Source organism: Sorex fumeus, unplaced genomic scaffold (assembly GCF_029834395.1).
Source record: "Sorex fumeus unplaced genomic scaffold, SorFum_2.1 ptg000126l, whole genome shotgun sequence".
NCBI lineage: Eukaryota > Metazoa > Chordata > Mammalia > Eulipotyphla > Soricidae > Sorex > Sorex fumeus.
Window position 1 is genome coordinate 6,532,184 of NW_026606183.1, and position 23,360 is coordinate 6,555,543.

Below are 23,360 nucleotides of genomic sequence, written 5' to 3' on the forward strand. Positions count from 1 at the left end.
CGGGCCAAGGGGCGGGACCTGGCCCGACCCCGCCCCCGGCCACTAAGCTCCGCCCCGCACTGGAGGAAGGGGCCGGGAGGGCCAAGAGCCTGTTACTAAGTTCCCATGGCAACTAAGAGGGGCCATTTCCAGCCTTAAACTGGCTTTGGGAGGTGTCCATTGGCTGCTATTTCCATGGCAACCAGGAGTGGCAGTTCCCTGGGCAAATGGGATACAAGTTTCCATGACGATGAACGCGTGGAAAGAGCCAAGTTGGAGTGCCCTCTTCCCCATCACTGGGCCGGCACCCCACCCCACCCCCCCACCCCAAGTCAGGAGGGCTGGAGCTGCTCAATACAGTAAAACAACACCGAGCCTGGGGTGGCACAGTCCAAAGTGGGTGGCCACCAGTCCAGTCTCAGTCCAGTCTGGTCCTGTCCCCTCTCACTCCGGCTCCCTCAGGTCCGAGGTTCCCCCAGTTCAAGTAACACTTCAGTACAGATGAATGTTCAAGTATTGTGCGGGGAGGCAGATAGGGGGCTGGGGTACCCCTCACTACTCCCCTGGGCCGCGCTGAACGCGGGGAGGCCTGTGGCCCCACCCCTAGCAATAGCTGCCATTGTCAGTGACGTTCAAGGAGTCAGGGTTGGGGGGAAGGAACTGAAATCTGGGGAGAGAGTAAGGAGAGGGCCGACCCCTCGAGGGGGTACCTCACCCCCACGCCTGCTCTTGTCCCAGCCCTCGCTCAGCCCTGGCTTTTCCCGACGTCCCCAAGTCCCCCACCGCTGACAACTGGATCCCCAACTGCTCCTCTTCCTTCCTCTTGTGGCCCCCCACCCCCCAATCCAAGTAAGTGGCCTCTGTTCCCTGAACCCTTGGTGGTCTGCTTTCGGCCCCTCCCCCAGCCCCTCCTCCGCCTCCCCCGCCCCCTGACTCCCAGTATCCTTTCCCCATTTCCCCCCCTCAAACTTGCACCTTACCCCCCTCCCACCATCCCTTTGGCTCAGCACCCCCCAGTACCTCTGACCCACTCCCCCCAGGGGATGGACAATGAAGCAGGTAGAGGGGGAAGGGGATGGGAAGGAGAGACCCCCAGAGATATCAGTGCAGGGGGCAGAGAGGGGGGAGGCTGGCTCAAGTCCCTGGGCAGGAACCCCAAGTCATGAGGTGGGGAACCCGGCCTCCTGGCAGGGGTGAAATGAAGGCCTGAGGTCCAGGCTCCTAGGAAGTCCTGGGGGAAGGTGGGGGCACCCAACTACTAGCTGTCCTTGAGAAGCAGCTTCTCCTCGGGGCAGCGGAAAGGGCCGGGGGGCCCCGCGGCTGCCAGTCGGGCACAAGCTTCGGGTGAGAGCTGGCGGCAGGAGCGCAGGTCCAGGCGGCGCAGGCGCGGGCAGCGGCGGAACAGCGGGAGACAGTGGTCCGTGAGGCGGTGGCAACCTGGCGGGGACAGCGGGCGCTGCCTGAGAGAGGGCAGGAGTGGGGGGCGGGCCACGCACGGCCCCCTGGGACCAGGCAGCGCGCTTACCGGCAAGATTGAGGTGTACCAGGGTCTCTCGGAGTGGCGAGGTGGGGGCTGTGAGGAGGTGGACACTGGGATCCCCGACGTGGGCGCAGTGGCTGAGGTCCAGGGCGCTCAGCTGGGGTGCGTGGCGCAGCAGGAGCCGCAGGGAGGCGTCCGTCAGCTCCAGGCCCGCCAGGCGCAGCTCCGCGACCCCCTGCAGCCGCCCCCGGCTCTCCGTTTGCCCTACAGGGAGGTAAGGCGTTAGCGCCACCGGCTGCCTGTGTTCCTCATCACCCCAAGCCAGTCCTCGCCCCAGGGAGGCCCCTTCGCCTCTCTGCATAGCCTATCCTCTCCCGAACATCCCTACGATCCTGTCCTCCGCTCACCCTATCTCCAAGACCTTCATGGGTCCTTGCATGGGTGGGCACCCAACGCACCCCTTCCTTTCCTGTGCTCTTTTTTTGGGGGGGGTCACACCTGGCTCTGCACTCAGGAATGACTCCTGGTGGTGATCAGGGGACCATATGGGATGCTGGGAATTGAACCCAGGTCGGCTGCATGTAAGGCAAATGCCATACCCACTGTGCTACTGCTCCAGCCCCTCTCCTGCCTTTTTCTTGGAGGTGGGGGTAGTGCTCCAAGCAGTGCTCAGACTATTTTTCCATTCTCACTGCCTGACATCTGTGTATTTTTTCTCTTCTTCTAGGTACACAATATAGTCACTCATACAAGAAACAGCTCTGAGGACTACGGTTATTTTCTGGTTTTATTTTGTTCTGGGGCAGAATGTTTGAGCCACTTCCAGTGGTGCTCGGGGGTCACTTCTGACAGTGGCCTGGGGGACCCTTGTATGGCACCAGGGATCAGACCAGGGTGACCCGCAGTCCTATCCCTGTGGCCCAAAAAGGTCACTCTGATTCCTCACCACTCCCCACCCTCACGGTTTCAGTGTTTGGCTCCCTCCTTCCCTCCAGCCCTCCAACCAAACACTGCAAGTGGCCCGGGTAAGAACTGGCTCTGGCCACCAATGCATGGCCACTGTCCTTTCAGCTCTAAAGGCAGGTCTCACCTCCCCCACCCCTGCAGTGTGGATGGCCCTCCTCTCTGCACCTGAAGTACCATCTTTTTCTTTGTCTTTACTTATTCTTGAATGTTCCGCTTTTTTCCCCAAGCAACTCTGCCACTTTGATAGGTCAAAGTAGTGCCAGTCCCTGGCACATTTCTGTGGCAGATGGGAAAAATCCCTGTGCTTGGTGTTGCAGCAGGCCGCAGAGTGAGTCTTCAAATGTTTTGTTTTTAAACTAATAAAATAAATTAAAAAAAAATAAACTAAGTGCCTGGGCCTGGGAGGTTATTGGGGGTCGGGGAGAAGGTACCAGCAGCCAACAACTGGAAGGCTCCCTGAAGGCCAGAAGCTAGCTAAGTGACCAGCTGACCTGAGTGAGGCTCCTGCATCCCTAGGAGGGTAAGTTCAAATGAACTGCTCGCTCCACACAATTTAGAAGAGATCTAAAGTGGAGTCTCAATTTTTCTAAGAAGTTCTCTCGTGGTGGGGCCAGAGTGATAAGTACAGCAGGGAGTACTTCTGCCTGCATGCGGCCAAACTGGGTTCAGTTTCTGGCACCTCATATGGTTCCTGAGTGCAGAGCTAGGAGTAAGCCCTGAGCACCACCAGGTGCGGCCCCAAAACAAGTTCTCTGCTGAAAGTCATGCTGGTGGTCTGAAGCCACAGACCAGGGGACACATTCCCTCATCATCATTCCCCTTTACAGATGAGCAAACTGATGCTTAAGTCTGTAAGCAATCTGAGCAAAGAGGAACAGAGCCGGGACACCAGACCTGGTTGACCCCAAGTCAACCTCCTACCACACAGGTCTCCCAGGCCTGAGGCTGGGCCCTGGGTAAACTAGACCCGATGTTACAATGAAATAAGCCCACAGTACTCTTGTTGTTACTGTAGTCTTGGGGGCTGCCACACCCAGCACTACTCAACACCTATTCCTGGCTCTGCTCACTAGTGACCCCTAGTGGAGCTCATCGGTACATACATATGCAGTGCCCTGGATCAAACGCTGTGGGCTACAGGCCCAAGGGAGCACACTAGCAAGGCAAATGCTCTATCATTGAGCTATCCTCAAAGGACACAGGACACCCTGAAAAGGCTTATTTTGGGGGGTGGGGGGCTACTTCAGGCCACACCTGGCACTGCTCCAGGGCTACTCCTGGCTCTGTGCTCAGGAGCGACCCCTGGCAGTGCTCAGGGGAGGTAGGTGGTAGCTGGGATTTGAACCAGGGTTGTGGCAGCTGAGCAACATGCAAAGCAACTGTCTTACCTCCGTGCACTATCTCTCCCGACCTTAAAAGTGCTTTTTCGGGTCTGTTTTTTGTTTTCGCGCCACAACTATTGTTGCCTGGGGGCTACTCTGTGCAGCAGTGCACAGGGGAGAACCATGCAGAGCCAGAGAACGATATGGGGCTGGGGAGTGAACCTGGGGCATGTGCTCCAGCTCTGTGGACTCTCTCCCTGGCTCTCAGAAGGGCTTTTTGGTTAACTTTTGGCTCCTATCTAGCAGTGGTCAGGGATTACTCCTGGCCCAGGGGGCATTCCCAGCAGTGCCAGGAGTCAGATCCAAGCATTCTTCATGCGAAACCTGTGTTACAGCTCACTGACCCAACTGAAGTGTATCTGCATAAAGAAAATTAGGACCAGTCTCAGATCTCAGCATCACCTCTACTATAAAAAGGACCAAAACAGCTTATTCTGCCCAGCACCTTTCAAGGAAGGACACACACACATATACTCTTCCCTAATTACAGTCACCACACTATTTCTGTGTCTCTACTGGACTTGGGTTCCACCAGGCTGGTGACCAGGGCTGGTTCCAGACCAGTCTATAAGAGTCTAATAGGAGGCTGGAGCAATAGCACAGCGGGTAGGGCGCTTGCCTTACACGCGGCCAACCCGGGTTCGATTCCCAGCATCCCATATGGTCCCCCAAGCACTGCCAGGAGTGATTCCTGAGTGCAAAGCCAGGAGTAACCCCTGAGCATCGCTGGGTGTGATCCAAAAAGCAAAAAAAAAAAAAAAAAAGAGAGAGAGAGTCTAATAGTAACGCCAACTCCTAGCGGAGTGCCTGGGCTTGACTCGGGGGATGAGATTGCCAGTCTCATTGGGAGATACCAGTCTCCACATACAATTTCCCACGGGTGTCCTGCTTCAATCAAATCTTCATCCCTTCTAAGGTAAGAGGGCCCGGGGGTCTAAACTGAAACTCAGCCATAGTTTTATTGGGTCCACACATGAATGTTAACTAATTGCCATCATTTGAGAACCAGGATTTTCCACCACAGTTCTGTTTTTGGCTTTCGGGGCCAGGCTGTGCTGATGGGCCACACTGCATGCACCCACGGCCACCGCTGCAGTTTCCCTCTAGAACATTCTCCGAGAGTGCCCACTACACCCAGACTGTCCCCAGCGGTCCTGCTTCTCCCAGAACTCATGTCATCCTCCTGTGATGGTATTTCACCATGTCACTCAAGCTTTCCCAGCTTGTAGGGGCTGTGCCCTCCTTCCCCCCCCCTTTTTTGGGTCACACCCCGCAATGCTCAGGGGTTACTCTTGGCTTTGCACTCAGGAAGTATTCAGGGGACTATGTGGGATGCTGGGAATCAAACCTAGGTCGGCAGCGTACAGGCAAATGCCCTACCCGTTGTACAATCGCTCCAGCCCTGGGTCTGTACCCTCTTTACCTATTCCTCCGACCCCAAGGCTGAGGAATGCGGGGACATGAATGTGCTAGTCACACAGGGCCTTCCGACTCAAACCTATGCGTTCCGTCCTTTCTTCAAAGCCCTAACGCCGACGTGAGTTAGGAGAGACTGCAGTCTCTGCCGCCCTGCCCGCCCCACTCTACACGCGCCCACGAAGGTGGCACCTGGTTTGGTATCGGGTGGAGGCAGCAGCAGCTCGCGGAGCTGGGAGTCTTTGACATCCTCAATCCAGCGGAGGTCCAGGAGCCGCAGGGCTGGCAGTGGGGCTGAGCCCAGGGCAGAGACGGAGAGCCAGGAGCAGCCAGAGAGCACCAGCTCCTGCAGGCCTGGGGAGAGGTCACAGAGCTGGTACTAGGGGACCCTGTCCCGAGCCCGCGGCCCTCCTCACCCTGTCCCTACCTCACTATCCCACCCTTATCCCACCCTACCTTGCAGTCGGTTCAGAAGCCACATGAGCTGCTTCTTGGAGACACCTGTCCAACTGAGGTCCAGGGCGCGAGGCTGGCGACGAACTACACCACTGAGCATAGGCGGGGTCAGTGACTTTCGCCGGCTCAGATCCATTCGAGGCCACAGACGCTTGTCATAGCACCTGCCGGCCACAAGGGGAGGACAGAGACCTGAGCACTCAGTTCTCAGGCGCTGACAGTGATCTACCCTGGGAGTCAGGCAGGGAACAAGAAGCTCCTGGTCCCAGGCCAAGAGCTCTTGAGTTTGGGGCTCAACTCCACCACCGAACTGGATGCAAGACCCTGGGCAAGTCCATTCCTCTCCCCACGCCTCAGAGGCCTCATTTATAAAATGAAGATAATGAGTGGCTGGGAGATCAAATGAGGTCATTACAGTTTGTGGGCCGTACAGTTTACAAGGAATTTTGCCAAACACACACACAAATACCCTGCATGCTCTATTTGATGTAACACTAAAGGCTTATGTCAGCAGCCTCCACCCCAACTGAGGTTTCTCAGATCACGCTGGCTAAGTTACATGGGCACTTCTCAAGTTCTCCATTAATCTCTCCCCTGAATACACACAGTCCCATCTTTTTATGTGCTGGGAATCAAATGCAGGTTTCATGCATGCACAGCATGCGCTTTCTCACTGAGCCACATGCCCAGCCCCCACATCATCTTGAAGTGATCCCTGGCCACACGTGGGGGAACCACGTCATATCTCATGCCAGAGATGTGAACCAAGACTTAGTCTCTGTGTCATCTCTCTGACTTCCTCTTCTGGTTTTTGTTTTGGGGTCTCCCAAGCAGTGCTGAGTCAAAGAACACTAGAGACACATTGGGGGTGCTCTGGAGGCCAACTATGGTACTTGGGATCGAATTTGGGGCTCTATGCATGCAGTCCAGCTCTTTGAACTATCTCTCTGGCCCATATCACCCCATTTTAAAGGCCAGCTGCCCAAGGTCTGACCCACAGCCCTGTTCTGTTCTCGTTTCTTTTTTTTTTTCTTTCTTTTATGGATTCATACTCGGAGATGTACAGGGGTTACTCCTGGCTGTTGCACTCAGGAGTTACTCCTGGCGGGGGACCATATGGGATGCTGGGAATCGAACCCGGCTCGGCCATATGCAAGGCAAACGCCCTATCCGCTATGCTATCGCTCTAGCCCCTGTTCTCTTGTTTCTGAGCCAGGGGCTACTCCTGGCTTATAGCTGCGATCACTCAGGGGAGTGCGAAGCACGTGCTTGAGCTGGCTAAGCTCTCTTCTGCCCAGCCCATTCTTTCAAGGAAAGAAGCGTCTATGCTTACTTCCTCTCTTGCTTTTGTTTCTGGGCCATACCTGGCAATGCTCAGGGGTTACACCTGGCTCTACACTGAGAAACTACTCCTGGCGGTCCTCCAGGACCGTATGGAATGCTGGGGATCAAACCTGGGTCGGCACATGCAAAGCAAGCGCCCTCCCCACTGTCCTATTGCTCCAGCGCGTTTTCTCTTTTTGATGACTTTGTCCCTCCAATTAGAATGGAGCTACGCCAATGCCTCGCACAGGTGCACAGGGAGCTGCCCATTTACCGAATGGGTGAGCAGCCTTATCAGTGTAACAGTCGAAGTCCTGCATTTGCTCCTTCAGCGTTTCTGGGTTTCTGAAGGGCTTTACCTTCCAGCACCCTAGTTAGAGCAATGATTCCCAAAACCCCGGAGGTAGCACCTGGCTGCAATTTCGTAAGTCTAGTCTGTTCCATTTATTAGGAGTAATCAATTCAGATAAAAAAAAATTACTGTTTCCTAGAGCAACGAGGAAGTCATTCATTTATTCTTCTTCAATCTGGGTCACGCCCAGCTGTGCTCAGGGGTCAAGCGCAGTGGAGTCTGGGAGACCGCACAGCACAAAGGGTCAAACCCATGGCTCCCACAGGCAAAGCACGTGCGGAGGCCCTGTGAGCCATCCCCCCCAGAGCACAAATGGGACGTGTGTGTGTGTGTGTGTGTGTGTCTAAAATCACACTCTGCAGACAGGAGATAACACACGACTGGGGTTTGCGAATCACTGCTCTAACTTAGGGTGCTAGAGCTTCAGAATAGGGAGTAGTGGGGGGCAGGATAAACAAGAGTGTCCTGGCAGCCCCTGGCTGCTTCTGACACAGTGCATCTAGCAGGTGATCCTTTGGTTTAAAGATGATTTGTTAAACAGGAGTAAGTACTACAGAAGGCCAAATATACAATAGCAACCAATGGGGAGACTAATTTGAAAACTGAGAGATGGGTAAGTTATGTGTCCGTGCGACTTTGAACCAGGGCAACTCAGAGCCTCTCTGTGATATTTCAGGGATGGCTGAAGGCACAGGCGCTTCACCCAACTTCATCCACCTGCCACCCCAACTCCTCACACACCACTTCCCTCCCTTTCTAGCATTCCAGTCTCGCCCTCTCTTGGGGTCTTTTTTTCTTTTTTCTTATTTTTGGACCACATCAAGTGATGTTCAGGTGTTACTCCTGGCTCTGCGCTCAGGGATTACTCTTGGGAGTGCTCAGGGGACCTTATGGGACGATGGGGATTGACTAGAGGTCGGCTACATGCAAAGAAAGCACCCTACCCACTCTACTTTCTTCAGCCCCATTATTTTTTCCTTTTGGAAGGATCCACTCTGGGCTCAAGGATCACTCCTGATGGTGCTTGCGGAACCATATGCAATGCTGGGAATCAAACTGAGGCTAGCAGCAAGCCACCTAAACTATCTCTTCAACCCATTCTGGGTGCTTCTTAATCAACAAGTCTTTTCTAAATCTAATTCTAAAAAGGGGGGAAAAAATAAACTCACCATAATCTACTGTCAGTTCAGCTACAGGCCCTATATCCTGCCACCTTTCCCTATCTACTCAATGAAATTTTGCTCCATTCCAAACTATCTCCTCATGGTCGGGAGCAACAGTCCAGAAGGTAGGGCATTTGCCTTGCACAGATGACCAAGTTGGATCCCCGGCATTACATATAGTCCCTAGAGCACTACCAGGAGTAATTCCTGAGTGCAGAACCAGGAGTAAGTCCCAAGTATTGTCAGGTGTGGCCCCCAAAGCAAACAACAACCTATCTCAACACAAAAACAATTTTTTTGTTGGGAAGTATTTGGGCCACACCAGGAAATCCTCATGGCAGTGCCAGGCATCAACCTGCGAATCCTGGATGCAAAGCATTGTTCAACCCCACTGAGATATCTCTCCAGTCCTCACTCCCAATTTTTTTTTAAATAAAAATAATGAAAAAATAAAGAGAAGCCAGAGAGATAGTGTAGCAGGCAAGGCAATTGCACTGTGTGCAGCACACCACAGTTCAATCCCCAGCACCTCATATGATCCCCAGGGCACCAACAGGGGTGATTTCTGAGCACAGCAGTATGGCCCCCAAACAAAAACAAGCAAGCAAACAAAAATCTATCAATTCTGATCCAGTTTTGAGTCTTGGCTCCAATGTTGCTGCTGCCACCGAGAAGCCTTCCCTGGCTGCCCTGCTAGTCAGGAGGCCTTCCTTCCCAACTGCCCCCGTATCGTGCTCCGCGCAAGACAAGCCAGACCGCCGGCCAACCTCTATGCACACAACACTGTAGGGCCCCAACCAGCCCAGATCCTTCAAGGCTCAGCTCCAGGGGCCAGAGAGACAGTGCAAGGGTTAAGGTGCCCTGCCCTGCATGAGGCAAATCCATCTGACTCCTGGCATCGCAGAGTCCTCTGAGCATCACCAGGCACAGCCCTGGAGGCCCCAGCACCATTCAGGGCCTGAGCACTAGCACTGAACTGCAGGCCTGGTTGGGTAAGAATCATGAAGGACAGTGCCAAGCTTCCTGAGAACCACTGGGGTGGCCCCTGGCTCCCCCAATCATGGGCAAAGCTCAGCGCCAGTGACTCCTGTCCCAAGACTTAACCCTTGACTGTTCATGGCTGGAAATTTGTGTCCATCTGCCACTGTGTGGTTAAGTACCGGGTTTAAACCTCAGACTTGGAACTTGGAAACAGAGAGAGCGTTCAGTCTGGCTGAGTGCATATTCTGCATGCAAAGCCCACAAGGGCCCCTCAGCACCACCTGAGGCAATACTTTTTTTGGGGTCACACCCAATGATGCACAGGGGTTACTCCTGGCTCATGCACTTAGGAATTACTCCTGGTGGTGCTCAGGGGACCCTATGGGATGCTGGGAATTGAACCTGGGTTGGCCGCGTGCAAGGCAAATGCTCTACCCGCTGTGCTATCACTCCAGACCCCAGGAGCAATTCTTGAGCAGAGACAAGAGAAGCCCCTGAGCACCACCAGGTACAGCTCCAAAACCAAAAGAGACAAAACCTAACAAAGTTCAGAGTGGCAGCCAACAGCCAGCCAATAGTCAGGCCCTACTGTCTCCACTGGGTACAGAGCAACACAGACTGATCTGCAGAACCAAGGCCGAAAGAGACGTCACAGCCCATGGGAGGAACAGAACAGAGGCCTCCCAAGGAGATAATGCCTGGCTGGAGACCGAGAAACTGCATCAAGGGGAGCAGAGGGGAGGCAGCAGGCGTGCATTCCAGATGGGGAGTAACCAGGTCCCGGCACAGAGAGAAATCGGAGAGCTCTGAGAATCTTAGCTAGCAGGAACAAAAGGCGATTCATCATCCCATCAAATAATGAGAATAATGATGATGGTGACCACAGCACTAGTAACTGGTGTTTATTGAAGGCTTACTGTGTGCCAGCAACAGTTCCTTACATTAAGCATTTAACCTCCCAAAATCCCAAGGAGGTGAATACTGTCATTACACACCTCTTTTTAAGGAGTTAGGAAAATTAGGCCCAGAGAGGTTAAGGAATCCCCTCCTTTCCCCTGCAGCCACACTTGGTGGTGCTCAGTGGCTATCCCCAGCTTGGTATTCAAGGGGGGGGCCCTGCAGTTCCAGGGATTGAACTAGGGCTCCGGCACACAAAACATGCACTCATCTCCGCCAACCAGACACTTCAAGAGGCAGGCTGGGAGATAGCTCAAACAATCAGAGCAGATGCTTTGCAAGCATGAGGCCAAGATTCACTCCCCAAAACCACACAATCCCCCAAGCACCAGAGGGAGCAACTCTCAGGAGGCACTGCACAGGGAGTAGCCCCTGAGCATCACTGGACATGACCCCAAAATAAACTGAAAAGAAAACAAAGGTAAGAAACTCAGTCAAGGCCCTACATCTGCTAAGTGAAGCTGAGCCCAGGACTGGAACCTAGCTGGTCGGGCCGGAGAGCCTAAGCGCTAAGTGGAGAAGTGACAGAGAAGGCCCTGGGCGGCCGTGTCAGAGGGCCAGAAGCCAGGCTGGCCTGCTGTGGTCAGAGCCTGGAGAGCAGCGTGAGTGGCAAAGGTCTACATCTCAGTTTTGCCAGAATGGAACTAAGGGCACATCACTGATCTGTAGCAGGTCTCTGCCACACAAAACACAGTGTCAAAGGTTTGCGGCACAAGAGAAGGGAGGCAGCAGTGGGGTGTTTGGTACAGTCACCGGTCATGCCCCAAAGTCCAACAAGATTGGGGGGGGGTCCTGTAGGAAGACCCTGGAATTTGGAAGATCCTGTATTTGGAGGGAAGGGTGTCCAATGGTGCTCAGGGGACTAACGTTTGAAGCAGGGTTCAGCCGCATGAGAAGTCAATGCCTTCATCCCCATACTATCTCTCAGGCCCCTGCGAAGGAGCTAAGCTACAGAATGACATTAAAGCTAGAAGCAGGAATAACATTTTTTTTTTTTTTTTGCGTTTTGGATCACACCTGGCTCTGCACTCAGGAATTACTCCTGGCAGTGCTCAGGGGACCATATGGGATGCTGGGAATCAAACTGGGTCGGTCATGTGCAAGGCAAACGCCCTACCCGCTGTGCTATTGCTCCAGCCCCAATAACTCTTAAGAGGCTAAGGCATGCCCTCACCTAGGGGAGGGCTTGATGGTCCAAGTTCACTAACCCATTCACTTTCTCCTTCACTCCAGCCATCCTGGGCCCAGTCATCAACCTACCGAACCCACCTCCGAAACCTACAATGTCCACTCTAAACCAATCTATTGCGGAAGCCACTAGGGACACAGACGGTCCAAACCACTACCTGCAAAAAGTCCACAGCCTCCAAAGCTCCAGCCAAAGCCCACTGTCCACTACAGTCTGTCCATCTCCAAGCCTAACTGGCCTTGATTCTACACCCTAGTGCTTTCCTTGCCACCCTCTTAGTCATGTCCTCCAAAATTCTAACACTCTTCCCTGCAACTCAACTCCTCCAAATCACTTCTCCTCACCCCTATCTCCTTAACTCTTGGTTAGTTACTTCACCTCCTGGTGCCAAGAGAACATGGAAGCCACCAGACAGGAAAGCCTGCAACTTCCTGCTTTCCTACCTACAAATCTCTCCAGCTCCACCCTCCCAACCTCTTTCTACACTCCATCCTGATTTCCTCACTTTCATTCATTCAACAAGTGGCTGTAGTAGCTACTGCACGCCAGGTGCCACCTTAGAAATCAGAGGCCTCACCGCAAATGGACCAATGGCCTCCCCTGGAGGTACTGTCCTAAACTCTGTGTGACCTGACTTTAGGCCCTCCTGCGGCACAACCAAGGTACTAAGGCCTCCTTGTAGCAAATGCAACTGACACTCTGGCCTCTCATCTCCGTGACCTCCTACCAACACCCAGGACATTCCCCTCCTTTAACTCTCCCCTCTTTCTTTTCTTTCAACCTGGGTGAGCACTGCCAGAAACTTCTTGGATTCACATGGTTGAGTTTGAAGTTTTGGACACGGAGCCTTCAGTAACCTTTCACTGTCGTCAAATTTTTCATGATCTCGGCCGGCCCGGCACAGCCGGGTTTGGTTCCTCCGCCCCTCTCGGAGAGCCCGGCAAGCTACCAAGAGTATCTCGCTGCCTGCACGGCAAAGCCAACACAGTAACAAGTCTCACAATGGGCCCGCTTGAGCAAATCGATAAACAACGGGAGGACAGTGCTACAGTGCCACATTCAGTTAGTTAAGAGAACCCAAGGGTAAGACCCACAGCTTGAAAAATTAGACTTTAGGGCCTAATTCTATCCTAAAACTCTTTACCTAACTCCCAAATGTGGATGTCCTGTCTTCGGTCCTCCTCCTTAAAGCTAGGTCAAAAGATCCCATCAGACTGGACATTCTCTTATCAGGTCTGCTAGCTCTTCTTTTTCTTTTTGTTTTGTTTTTGCTTTTTGGATCACACCCGGCGATGCACAGGGGTTACTCCTGGCTCTGCACTCAGGAAATTACCCCTGACAGTGCTCAGGGGACCATATGGGATGCTGGGAATCGAACCCAAGTTGGCCACATGCAAGGCAAATGCCCTACCCGCTGTGCTATTGCTCCAGCCCCTGCTAGCTCTTCTTTAACTGGCCTACACAACAAAGGTGACCACTTTACCTAAACTCACTTGAAAGTCACCCTGTGCGCCCCCCACCCAAGCCATTCAGGTACCAGACTCAAATCATGCTGCTGCTTAAACAATTCCTCACCCCGCGTCTCTCCTCCCTATCCCACTCTGCTTCTGTGCCCAGGCCCTGGGGGCTCCTGACTCTTCCCGCTGCGCCTCCCAGATTACTCTCAAACTCCTCACCAAAACCCACCTTGTGGAGCTGGAGCAATAGCACAGTGGGTAGGGCGTTTGCCTTGCACGCAACCGCCTTGGGTTCAATTCCCAGCATCCCATATGGTCCCCAGAGCACCGCAGGAGTAAGTCCTCAGTGCATGAGCCAGGAGCAACCCTATGCAACACTGGTTGTAACCCAAAAAGAAAAAAAAAAAAACCACCTTGTACTAAACGCTTTTGCCAAGGACCCTGAACCTTGAACCTTCCCAGGAAGGCGTTACAGTGAACCCCGCGAAGACTGAGACCCTGAGAGGGAAAGTGACCCACACACATGGGAGCCTCGGAAAACCAGGGGTGCCACACTGGAAATCACACTGCACTCTCCTCCATCCGCCTCCAGGCTGCTCCGCTGCTGCTCACAATGGCTGGCCTTGATAGAGGCCTCAGCAAACATTTCCTCAATTAATACGTGAAGCAGGGCTGGGAATCCCCAGCAACTGCCGTAACTATTTGCTTCTATGTTGCAGGTTGACTGGGAGCTCAAGGCCACAGATCTCAGTCCTGAGACAGTGCTTTCAACAGCCAGGGGACCTGCCAGTCTCCACAGGTGAAATTTGTTGAGTGAAAAGTTAATGCGGCTGCACGCAGGGCACATCTAGTTCAAAAACATGGACTCTAATAAACATATAAATATTGTTATACAGGGGCTGGAGTGATAGCACAGCAGGTAGGGTGTTTGCCTTGCACGTGGCCAATCCAGGTTCAATTCCCAGCATCCCATATGGTCCCCTGAGCACCGCCAGGGATAATTCCTGAGTGACCCCTGTGCATCGCCACGTGTGACCCAAAAAGCAAAAAATATATATATATATATATTGGTATACAAAGGGGGCAGTGTGGGGGGGGGGTCACACTTGGTGATGCTCGGGGAACCACATGTGGTGCTGGTAAGGAACACGAGTTGGCTGTGCACGAGGCAGGCGCCCTACCCACTGTGCCATGTCTCCAGTGGTGGGGACTTTTCTCTTTCTTTGTGGTGCTGGGGATTGGCTTGTACAAGACAAGATAAGATGTACAAACATTCCTTCTGTTGGAGGACCGCAGCCAGAAGGGCTCAGGGACTCTCGGTGGTCCAGACCAACGGTGCAGTGAATAGGGAAAGAGCCTGGCTTCCTGCATGCAGCGCTCCGGCCTGCAGGGCTGACCCTGAACGTTATTAGAAATAGGATTTTAATTTCTGCCTTTCTGGGCCACAAAATAATTGTTCTACTCTCACAGGTCTGAAGTTATTTTTTTGTTTTTTGTTTGTTTTTTTTTTTTTGCTTTTTGAGTCACACCTGGCGATGCACAGGGGTCACTCCTGGCTCATGCACTCAGGAATTACTCCTGGCGGTGCTCAGGGGACCATATGGGATGTTGGAAATAGAACCCGGGTCGGCCGCGTGCAAGGCAAATGCCCTACCCGCTGTGCTAACGCTCCAGCCCCTCTGGAGTTGTTTTAAAACATTAAAAAAGAAGCTGAAGGGATGGAGCAATAGCACAGCAGGTAGGGTGTTTGCCTTGCACACGGCCGACCCGGGTCTGATTCCCGGCATCCCATATGGTCCCCTGAGTGCAGAGCCAGGAGTAACTCCTGTGCATCGCTGGGTGTGACCCAAAAAGCAAAATAAATAAATAAATAAATAAATAAAATAGCACTGTGACACAGTCCTGTAGCACTGTCCTCCCGTTGTTCATCGATTTGCTCAAGCAGGCCCAGTAATGTCTCCACTGTGAGACTTGCTGTTACTGTGTTTGGCATATTGAATACATCACGGGTAGCTTGCCAGGTTTTGCCGTGCGAGCAAGATACTCTCAGTAGCTTGCCAGGCTCTCCAAGAGGGGTGGAGGAATCAAACCCGGGTCCGCCGGGTCAGCCGCGTGCAAAGCAATCACCCTACCTGCTGTGCTACTGCTCCAGCCCAGATAAAATAAAATAAAATAAAAAAGAAGCTGAAAACCCGCTCTTCTAAGCATGTCCTTAAAATAAGTATTTGTAACTGACTGCAGTTAGGACAGGTAGTTTCTCTTTCAGGTTCTGACCTCAGTTCTTACCTATGGAAACCATGAAAGCTGGCTGAAGAGGTATCTCAAAGAACTGCAGTGTACGTTTTGATTTTGATGTTATTTTCTTTTTTGGTATTCTTTTTTGAGGGGGAGGTGTCACACCCGGCGAAGCTCAGGGCTTAGTCCTGGCTCTGCACCCAGGGATCACCTTTGGCAGTGCTCAGAGGACCATATGGGGCATCAGACACTGAACCCAGGCCAGCTCGTGCAAGGCAAGTGCCCTACTGGACTACCTCACTGGCCCCTGCAGTGTATGCGTTTGAATGTACAAAGCCCAGGCTGATCCCTGATACCATGTGGTCTAATGAGCACTACTGGGGCTAGCCCTAGCCCAAAAGAACAAACAACAACAACAAAAAAAAGCCAGAGCTATGGTTATCTTGGTTCTACAGGTGAAGAAACTAAGGCACAAGAGCTTAAGAAAATGGCCAACAGCAAGATGCTGTCAGGAAGACAACGGAGTACTTCCCCTCCAGAGTGTGGGGGGCACCCCCATCCTCACCGCCAGAGGGGAACTAGAGCCCACACCAGAGTTCACAAGGAAGAAGACAGACACCTGGCATTTGAGTTCAGTCGCCAAGGTGCACGGTGACTCCCCATGTCCCTCATCCCCTCGGGGCAGCCATCACAGAGAACAGATCCTTCAGCTCCAGACCATTTACCAGCACACGCTACCTGGGCAAGAGCCTGAACTGGCTGACTGACAAAAACATTCTGAGGTCCTACGCTGCCCATTTCTGGGGACAGGTGAAGAAAGGACAGATAAGCGATGGGAACACAGAAAGGAATGAAGGAAGGCTCATCCATGTACACACTGTACCTTCTAAAGGGAACAAAGTGCCACAGAGCTTGACGGTAGAGGGGAGGGGCTGGTCACGGGGCAGGAGAGGCAGAGCAGATGACTAGTATCTGTGACAGATAAGGTTCTGGACACTCCAGGGAGATGCAAGAACAGGCAGAGGGTGCGGACAGTGGTCCCAAGGCATGAAGCAGTTATCCGAAAACTCTGGCTGGTCTCAGTATCCTTGGAGAGGCCAGGGTGCCTCTCAAAGGGTTTTTTTTTTCTTTTTGGGTCACACCCAGTGATGCTCAGGGGTCTGCACTCAGGAGTTACTCCTGGCAGTGCTAGGGGGACCATATGGGATGCTGGGAATCGAACCTGGGTGGGCCACGTGCAAGGCAAACATCCTACCCGCTGTGCTATCGATCCAGCCCCTCAAAGGGCTTTCTGAGGCCTCGAGAGGACCAGGAGTTAAGGGTGTCAGGAGTGAAGAAAGCTGAGATTACACTACACCCGGCCCCATCTAAACACTCATCAGTGCTAGTTACTGAGAGGGAAGACTCCGAAGCCAGAGGCCAGCACTGAAAGTTCTGGTTTGGCTGCTTCCCTTCACGTGACCTTGCCCCCAGTTTCACCCGCACAAAGGAGTAACCGTCCCCACCTCACAGAACTGTTATGAGGATGAAAGAGGCCTGGATGTGAGCAACACAGCAACCCGGCAGTCTCCTATCACGTCCGTGCTAGGGAGGTCGCAGGGACACAAGCATGAGGAGAAAGGTCACACAGCAAGCAAGGAGTACTGAGCCTCAGCACCCGGCCCACGCGGGCCACTCACCAGCGGCTCCAAGTCCGGCAGACTCGCATGCAAATGCACAGCTCTCGGGGCCCGAGGTGCTGGAAGACACGGAGCCAGGCGGCACGGGGCAGGGGGTGGTCGGATCCAGCGGCCAGTGGCAACGTGTCGGGCTCCGGGCTTCGCGGTGGGGGCCGGACCACATGCCGCTCCAGCTGTGGGGGCCGGGGCGGTGGGGCAGGGCCCAGGGGCCAGCTGAGGAGGGGCCCCCCACTGCCAGGGCGCACAGCCCGCCGCCCCCCTCGGTTCTCCTTCTCGCCTGAGCTGCCCCGGGCCGGCCGGCGCCCGTTCCGGGCCTCCCCGGGGGCTTCGTCCTCACTCAGCGAGGTGCCCGATGAGTCAGAATCCGAGTCGGAGTCTGAGGAGGACGAAGAGGTATCGGGCACCCGCTCCAGCAGCTGGCACATCCGCTTGAACCGTTCGAGTTTCTCCCTCTGCGGTGACGGGGTCGGCACCGCCGGGCCCTCCGCGGAAGCCAAAGGCGGCTTTGGTTTCTGCAGGGAGACAAGCGAGGCTGTTCTCGAGGTCTGGCCAGCGTGCACCCACCCCGCCGCCCCCCGAGGAGTGGTCAGGGGTGAAGAACCCAGGGAAGAGCCCTGACTTCCACTACTGGCCGTGCTCTGGAGGGGAGAGGACCGCAGCCAAGCCCTAGTCTACTCTGAAACCGTTTCCTCATCTGCCACATGAAGACACCACGGAATTAAAAGCCGTGTGGGTTTCATAGTCTGAATTTCCAAAAGCGCTGAGGCGTGAAGATTTTGAGATCTAGTTTTGAGTACCGGCTTGGCAGTCAACTGTGTGTGACCAGAGAAAGCCCACGCCTTGTTCATCTACCACACGGGATGCTGAACAATATGGTGATGGTGAGAGGAAGCATGACCTTGGGAGACTGGGGGTAACCCCCTGCTGCTAGGCCAGGGTCTCCCCCACGCGCTGCCCCCTCACACACTCCACGCTTAGGGCAAGGGGCAGGTTGCAGGACTTGTTCTTTTCAAACCTGAAGGAACAGGCTCAGAGATTAAGGCCCAAGATTACAGATAGTAAAAGGGTAAACGCAAGTCTTGAACACAGACCCTTATGGGAAGTGCCAATGCTAAATGACACAGGAATTCTAGCTTTGCTGTGTGACCTTGGGCAAGTCTTATGGGCCTAGTTTTCCTTGAACCTGGGTAAATTTGAGTTTACAAAACTCATTTATTATCACTAGATTGAAGCAATTCTGTGGGGTAGGTGTGCCAGGTTGGCAGGACCATCTCCGTTTCATGGCGGAGGAAACGCAGGCTCAGAGCAGCTAGTCTGCCGGCACCACCAGGGAGTAAGTGGAACACAGCTGTTTGCCCTTTAAAGGTTGGTCAAGATGAGGCAAACGGGTCAGATGAGTTCAAGGGTTCTTGGGACGTCAGGGACTCCTGTCCTGGCCCCAGCCCACCCTCCCCTCTACTCTCCCAGGGATTCAAATGCCCCTCTTGGCCAAGTGGGGTTTGGGCAGGCCAAGGTGAGCAGGGAGGTAATCTGTCTCTGGGTGGAGGGTGGGGCAAGGCAGGGTGGAAGGGGGAGGGAGGAGGTCCCCGGCACACCTCCCAGTTCTCGGGAGGGAGCCCAGGGTGGCAGGACGAGAAAGCCTGGCTTGGATTCAGAACCCTGGGGGGCAGAAGGCCTGGGCCGCCTGGGTCCGATCCTCGGAGGAGGCAGGCATCTCCACCCACCTTCTTCAGGTGCCTTTCTCGGCCTCCTTTCACCTACCAGGGTTAAGAGGAAGACACGAGGAACGGAGAGACCCCGTTAGCCCCTCATCCACAAAACTAAGATCCATGCCCTCGCCTTAAGACTACAAATCCCAGAAGCCCCCATCTCAGGGAGCACTCTGAGCATGCTCACCTTGCAACCAGCGTCTTGGCTCACTGAGCATGCTCTCATCTCCTTTTCCTTCCCCCTCAGGCCCTTTCCAGCCCCTCCTTCCTCTTCTGTGGCAGCTACCAAGAGCATGCTCTCTCCCTCCTCCCTAATGCACCCAGGGCTGCCAGAGCTTCCCTGGCCAGCGCCAGCTGCCCTCACCTGCGCCTCTCCCTTCACAGTGAACATGCTCCATCCTCCCCCGCCCCCCAAACCCCAAACCTGGTACCTTATCTCCCTGGGGGAAAGTCCTAGGAGCACAGCCTTCCAGGCCCACCTCCCCCCTCCCCGAACTACAGCTCCCAGAATCCCTTGGGCTGGACCTAGTGAGCATGCTCCCCGGCTCACCTTTTTCCTTGGGGTAGGGGGCTCATTCCCTGCCTCCCTCTCTTTCCTTTTGGGGGGCCCAGGCACGTCCTCTGAGGGGGGCCCAGCAGGTAGGGGGCCCTTACGCCTGGGCGGGGGTGGTGGAAGCGGAGGCTCCTCCGTCAGCTTCCATCCACTCCCCAGGCTGGCGCCCTCCTCGCCGTTGTCAGCCCTGCGGCGGCCTGGTCCCTCACCTGAATCCTGGGAAGATGGAAGCTGGGGGTGAGGCCCTGCACCACTCCCCAACCCAGGGCCCGGCACGCGGCCTTCAGCTCTGCCCCTACCTTGCTGGTCCGGCCTTCCTGGGTACAGCGAGGGCATTCCCAGCAATTGGGGATCTCCGCATTGATGACACCCTCAGCCTTCCCCATCTGTGGGCAGAGGGCAGGGAGTGGGTGGAGGGTGCCATTTCATCCAGAGGTAGCGGTCCCAGGTGATTGGCCCCGCTCCCGACGCCAGGATCCCAGGCCCATCACCTTCAGGCAGCCGGGGTGGACGATCTCGTTGCAGATTGTACACTCCATGAGGCTCAAACCAAATTTCTCTTCCTCTCCCTCTACTGTGTCCTCCTTCCCAGCCTCCCCACACAAGAGACACACAGCTGTGTGTGGGAGCACGGGCTGTGGGGAAGAGCGGAATCAGGGACCCAAAGCAAGCACTAGGCAAAGACCCCTCTGGGCATCCTGACCAACTACTGAATGAGCTAAGGAAATCACAGTCCGGGGCAGGAGCCATAGCACAGTGGCTAGGGTGCTTGCCTTGCACACAGCTGACCCGGGTTCAATCCCCAATCCCCCCAATAGCAATATGATCCAACCTAACATTCCAGGAGTGATTCCTGAGTGCAGAGCACTGCTAAGTTCAAGCACTACTGGGTGTGGCCCAAAAACAAACAAACAAAAGGAACCATAGGCACAGTGGAGTCAAATCCTGAACTGTGTGATTTTTTTGGCAGTATGACCTTAGACCTCGGATTTAGCCTTCATGTGTCTGCCCTATGTAAACTGATGCAAGGAAATTTTTCCTTGTAGAACCTTGCAGGGAAGAGAAGGCAGGAGGCAGGCATTTGACACACAGTTATCACTGATGCGATCTTTGTAGCTGCTGCATCCGGGGCCTCCATCACCCTGAGAGCTGGCTAGGGGAGAGACCCTAAGCAAGTATGACAGTAACAGTCAGAGTTGGAGCTGACGGGGCAAGTTGTTTAGGGGTAATTCTTGGCCACTCAACAGGCGACCAGGGCTGCTCTGGACCCCAAAGAGTTCAGTTCTGGCAAGATCCTTGGGAACACAGGGCAGCTGGCTAGTCCTAAGGAGAGCAGGCTTTTGAGACAATGTGACTTTGACAAAGAGATAAACCCTGAGTAGCAAGCTGGGAGGCTGAATGTTCTAAGTTAGGGTCAAGGAAGAATGTTCTAGCAAGGGAAGAAACAGAAAAGCAGGCTAAGGAATGGGGGAAAGGTAAAGAAAGGGAGACGGTGGGTGCAGAGACCCACCAGGACAGCATGGCTGGTGGGGAAGTTGGCTCCGCTCTGCATCCAGGCCACCCAGAGCGGAGGAGAAACCTTCCCTGGTGCAGGAGCTGCGGGGGCCTTCCAGGGGCACCTTGTATCTCTGCCATTGTTTCAACTTTACAGCTCAGCAAAGGAAACATTCTACAGACAGGGTCCAAGGAGGTTCCAAGTGATTTGCTCAAGGTCACACAAAGGGTAAACCTAGCCTCAAATTCAGGGGTCTACTGCAGGGGTGAGGAAGAGGTCCAAGGCTGGGAATATCCAGTCACAGCGGGGAGGCCCCCCGACGCTCGGATACTTGTAGTTATCTGCAGGTTGGTGCCTCTGAAGACTAAAATTAAGAAGGGGGGTGGGAGAAGCAAAACTGTGCACCCCGGACACCGGATGAGGCTGGTGGATGCTTCAGTGAGCCAGGGAGCTAAGGAGGAAAGGTACCACTCCAGCACCCTAGGGGGCCACCCAGAAAAGCACTTGGGCCAGCTGGGGATGGATGCTCAGCTCCAGGGGGCAGATGGGGGGACTCACGGCAGTGCACTGCCGGAGCAGGCACGACTGCTTCATGCGCCCGGGCCCCCCGAACTTCTTCATGTCTCGGCAGAAGTGGCAGTCCCCGCACTCAGTTCGCACACAGGCCCGGCAGCGGCGGCAGCGGGTTCGGCGTCGGCGCGCTCCGGCCCCCGGCCCCCGACTGCTCGACGACATTGGGGGCGTCAGCAACGCCGAGGGCTGTGGGTGAATGGTGAAAGGGTCAGTGAGCCCACCAGGGCTCTGGCCTGGGAGACTCCTGGCAGTCCTCCCGCCCTCCGACACCCCCCTACACCCCCCTACTCCCAGGCAGCCAGAGCTAGCCGACCCATCCAAGGAGAGAAGGAACAGGGAGGTCACCCCTCCAGCAAGAGGGGCACCCCTCCCACCTGGGAGGCACAGGGGCCGGCATCCTCCCACAGACACCCCCTGCAAAGCTTCTTGTCCTGGAGTTAGGGGATCCCAAGTCTTCCCATCATCCGCGCTCTGTGCACCCCAAAAGCCCAAGGCTTCTCCCCAACATACCCACAGATTCCTGGGGGCATCAAACCTAACCCCTTCTCCTACACCACTACCGCCCCATCTCTCTGCCCCTCAAACCTAGATCTGCGGAGCGGGTGCAAGGAGCGTCCTGCCTCCCCGGAGCCTCAGGACAACCTGACCAGCCTCCCAGAGTCCCTGGATTCGAGAACCCGGCTTGACACGCCACACACCTCCGAGTGGGTAGTCCAGCCCACCCCACTAGTCCAGCCCACCCCACCCTCCAGTCCCCAGGCTGCTTTCCATCCCTAATTGACTAAGTCCCCAGGGCTGCCCTTCCCATGGAAACCAGATCCTCCAAGATCCCATAGACTCGGCGGGCCTGGAGGGTCTTACCCCAGTTGCCCTCTCTGCAGGGACTTCCAGACCCCTCAAGCGCTCCAGGGGAGGGGCCTGGAGGGCGGCGACTGCGGGCAGGGACGGGGGTCTGCGAGGGGAAGCGGGGTGTAGGAAGGAAGGCCGGCTCCCCAGGGCGCAGAGGTAACAGGAAGGAGGGCTGGGGATGGGAGTTCGAGCACCAGCACCGGGAGGGTGAGGCTGGGGGCGGGGAAGGGAGGAGAGGCCGGCCGAGGATGAATGGGAGTGGGAGCTGCCCGGGGCTGGGGCCGAGCCGCAGGAACCCACCTCACACGTGTCCCGGGAGCCATCTCTCCCTTCTCGGCAGCTCCCGGCGGGTCGGCGGCCATCGGCGGCGGGGGGGCCGGGCGGCGCGGGGCGCGGAACGCTCAGAACGCCGGGGTCCACGGCCCCCCGAGGGCGCTCGGCCCCTCCCTCCGGCGGAGGCCGGGACGGCGGCGAGTGGAGATGGGGGGCGCCGGGGGCGAGGCCCTCCCACGGGCTACGGCGCGGCCCTTCCAGGGGGAGGGCCTGCTCTGGGGGGCTCAGTCCCTCAGCCCCCCCAGGCCAACGGGGGCTCCTCGGGCGCAGGGTGCTTAGCTTCTGCCCGGGCCCCACTCCGTCAGGGGTCCGAGTCCCAGCTCCCCTCCCCCCACCCCGCCTCTCCCCGGACCTTTAACTGGCCCCTTCTCGGCCCCCCACGGTCCAGGGGTCCAGGGCCAGGCCCGGACCCCCCACCGTTTCCGGGGTTCAAGCCCCGCCCACCGCCGGTTCCCGGGGAGGGGGGGGTCCCTGTAACCTGCCCCCCTCCCCTGGGCCCGCCCCTGGACTGCGGCCCCCTGCCCTACGCCTACGGGGCGAGAAGAGGGGGGTGAAGGAAGCTGCTCCGGCCCCGCCCCCCCGCCCGCGCGCGCCCCCGCCCTCTCCCCCTCCCCCCAGCGCGCGACCCTTCGGAGAGAGGGATTTAAATAAAATTTGAATAAACCCCCTTCCTCAGGCAGGAGGGTGGAAGGAAAGGATGGAAGGGGGCAGGGAAAGGGGGAGGGGGCAATTAGGGTGCCTCAGCCCCCCTGGTCCCCCGGCCCCGCGCTGCTCCGGCCCGGGGCCCTGGCCGCCTCTCTCATCCCTCCTGATCTCCTTCCTCCTTCCTCCTC

The 23,360-nt window shown here is 55.7% G+C and overlaps 1 protein-coding gene and 1 non-coding gene across 2 annotated transcripts; both read right to left on the bottom strand.

Annotated features, from left to right (window-relative positions):
• Positions 1-970: 970 nt before the first annotated feature.
• On the bottom strand, positions 971-22,870 carry FBXL19 (F-box and leucine rich repeat protein 19). Its single transcript, XM_056137686.1, has 11 exons — positions 22,495-22,870; positions 21,331-21,531; positions 19,769-19,912; positions 19,577-19,663; positions 19,275-19,493; positions 18,611-18,772; positions 17,016-17,527; positions 5,680-5,843; positions 5,416-5,577; positions 1,505-1,723; positions 971-1,416 (listed from the first exon to the last, which is right to left on the bottom strand). Exons 2-11 carry the CDS (start codon positions 21,505-21,507, stop codon positions 1,238-1,240), a joined length of 2,025 nt encoding a protein of 674 aa, XP_055993661.1. The 5' UTR covers positions 21,508-21,531; positions 22,495-22,870; the 3' UTR covers positions 971-1,237.
• Positions 2,638-2,763, bottom strand: LOC130045039 (small nucleolar RNA SNORA77). The gene has a single exon (XR_008795517.1). It is a non-coding gene; the product is annotated as a small nucleolar RNA SNORA77 (small nucleolar RNA).
• Positions 22,871-23,360: the final 490 nt, after the last annotated feature.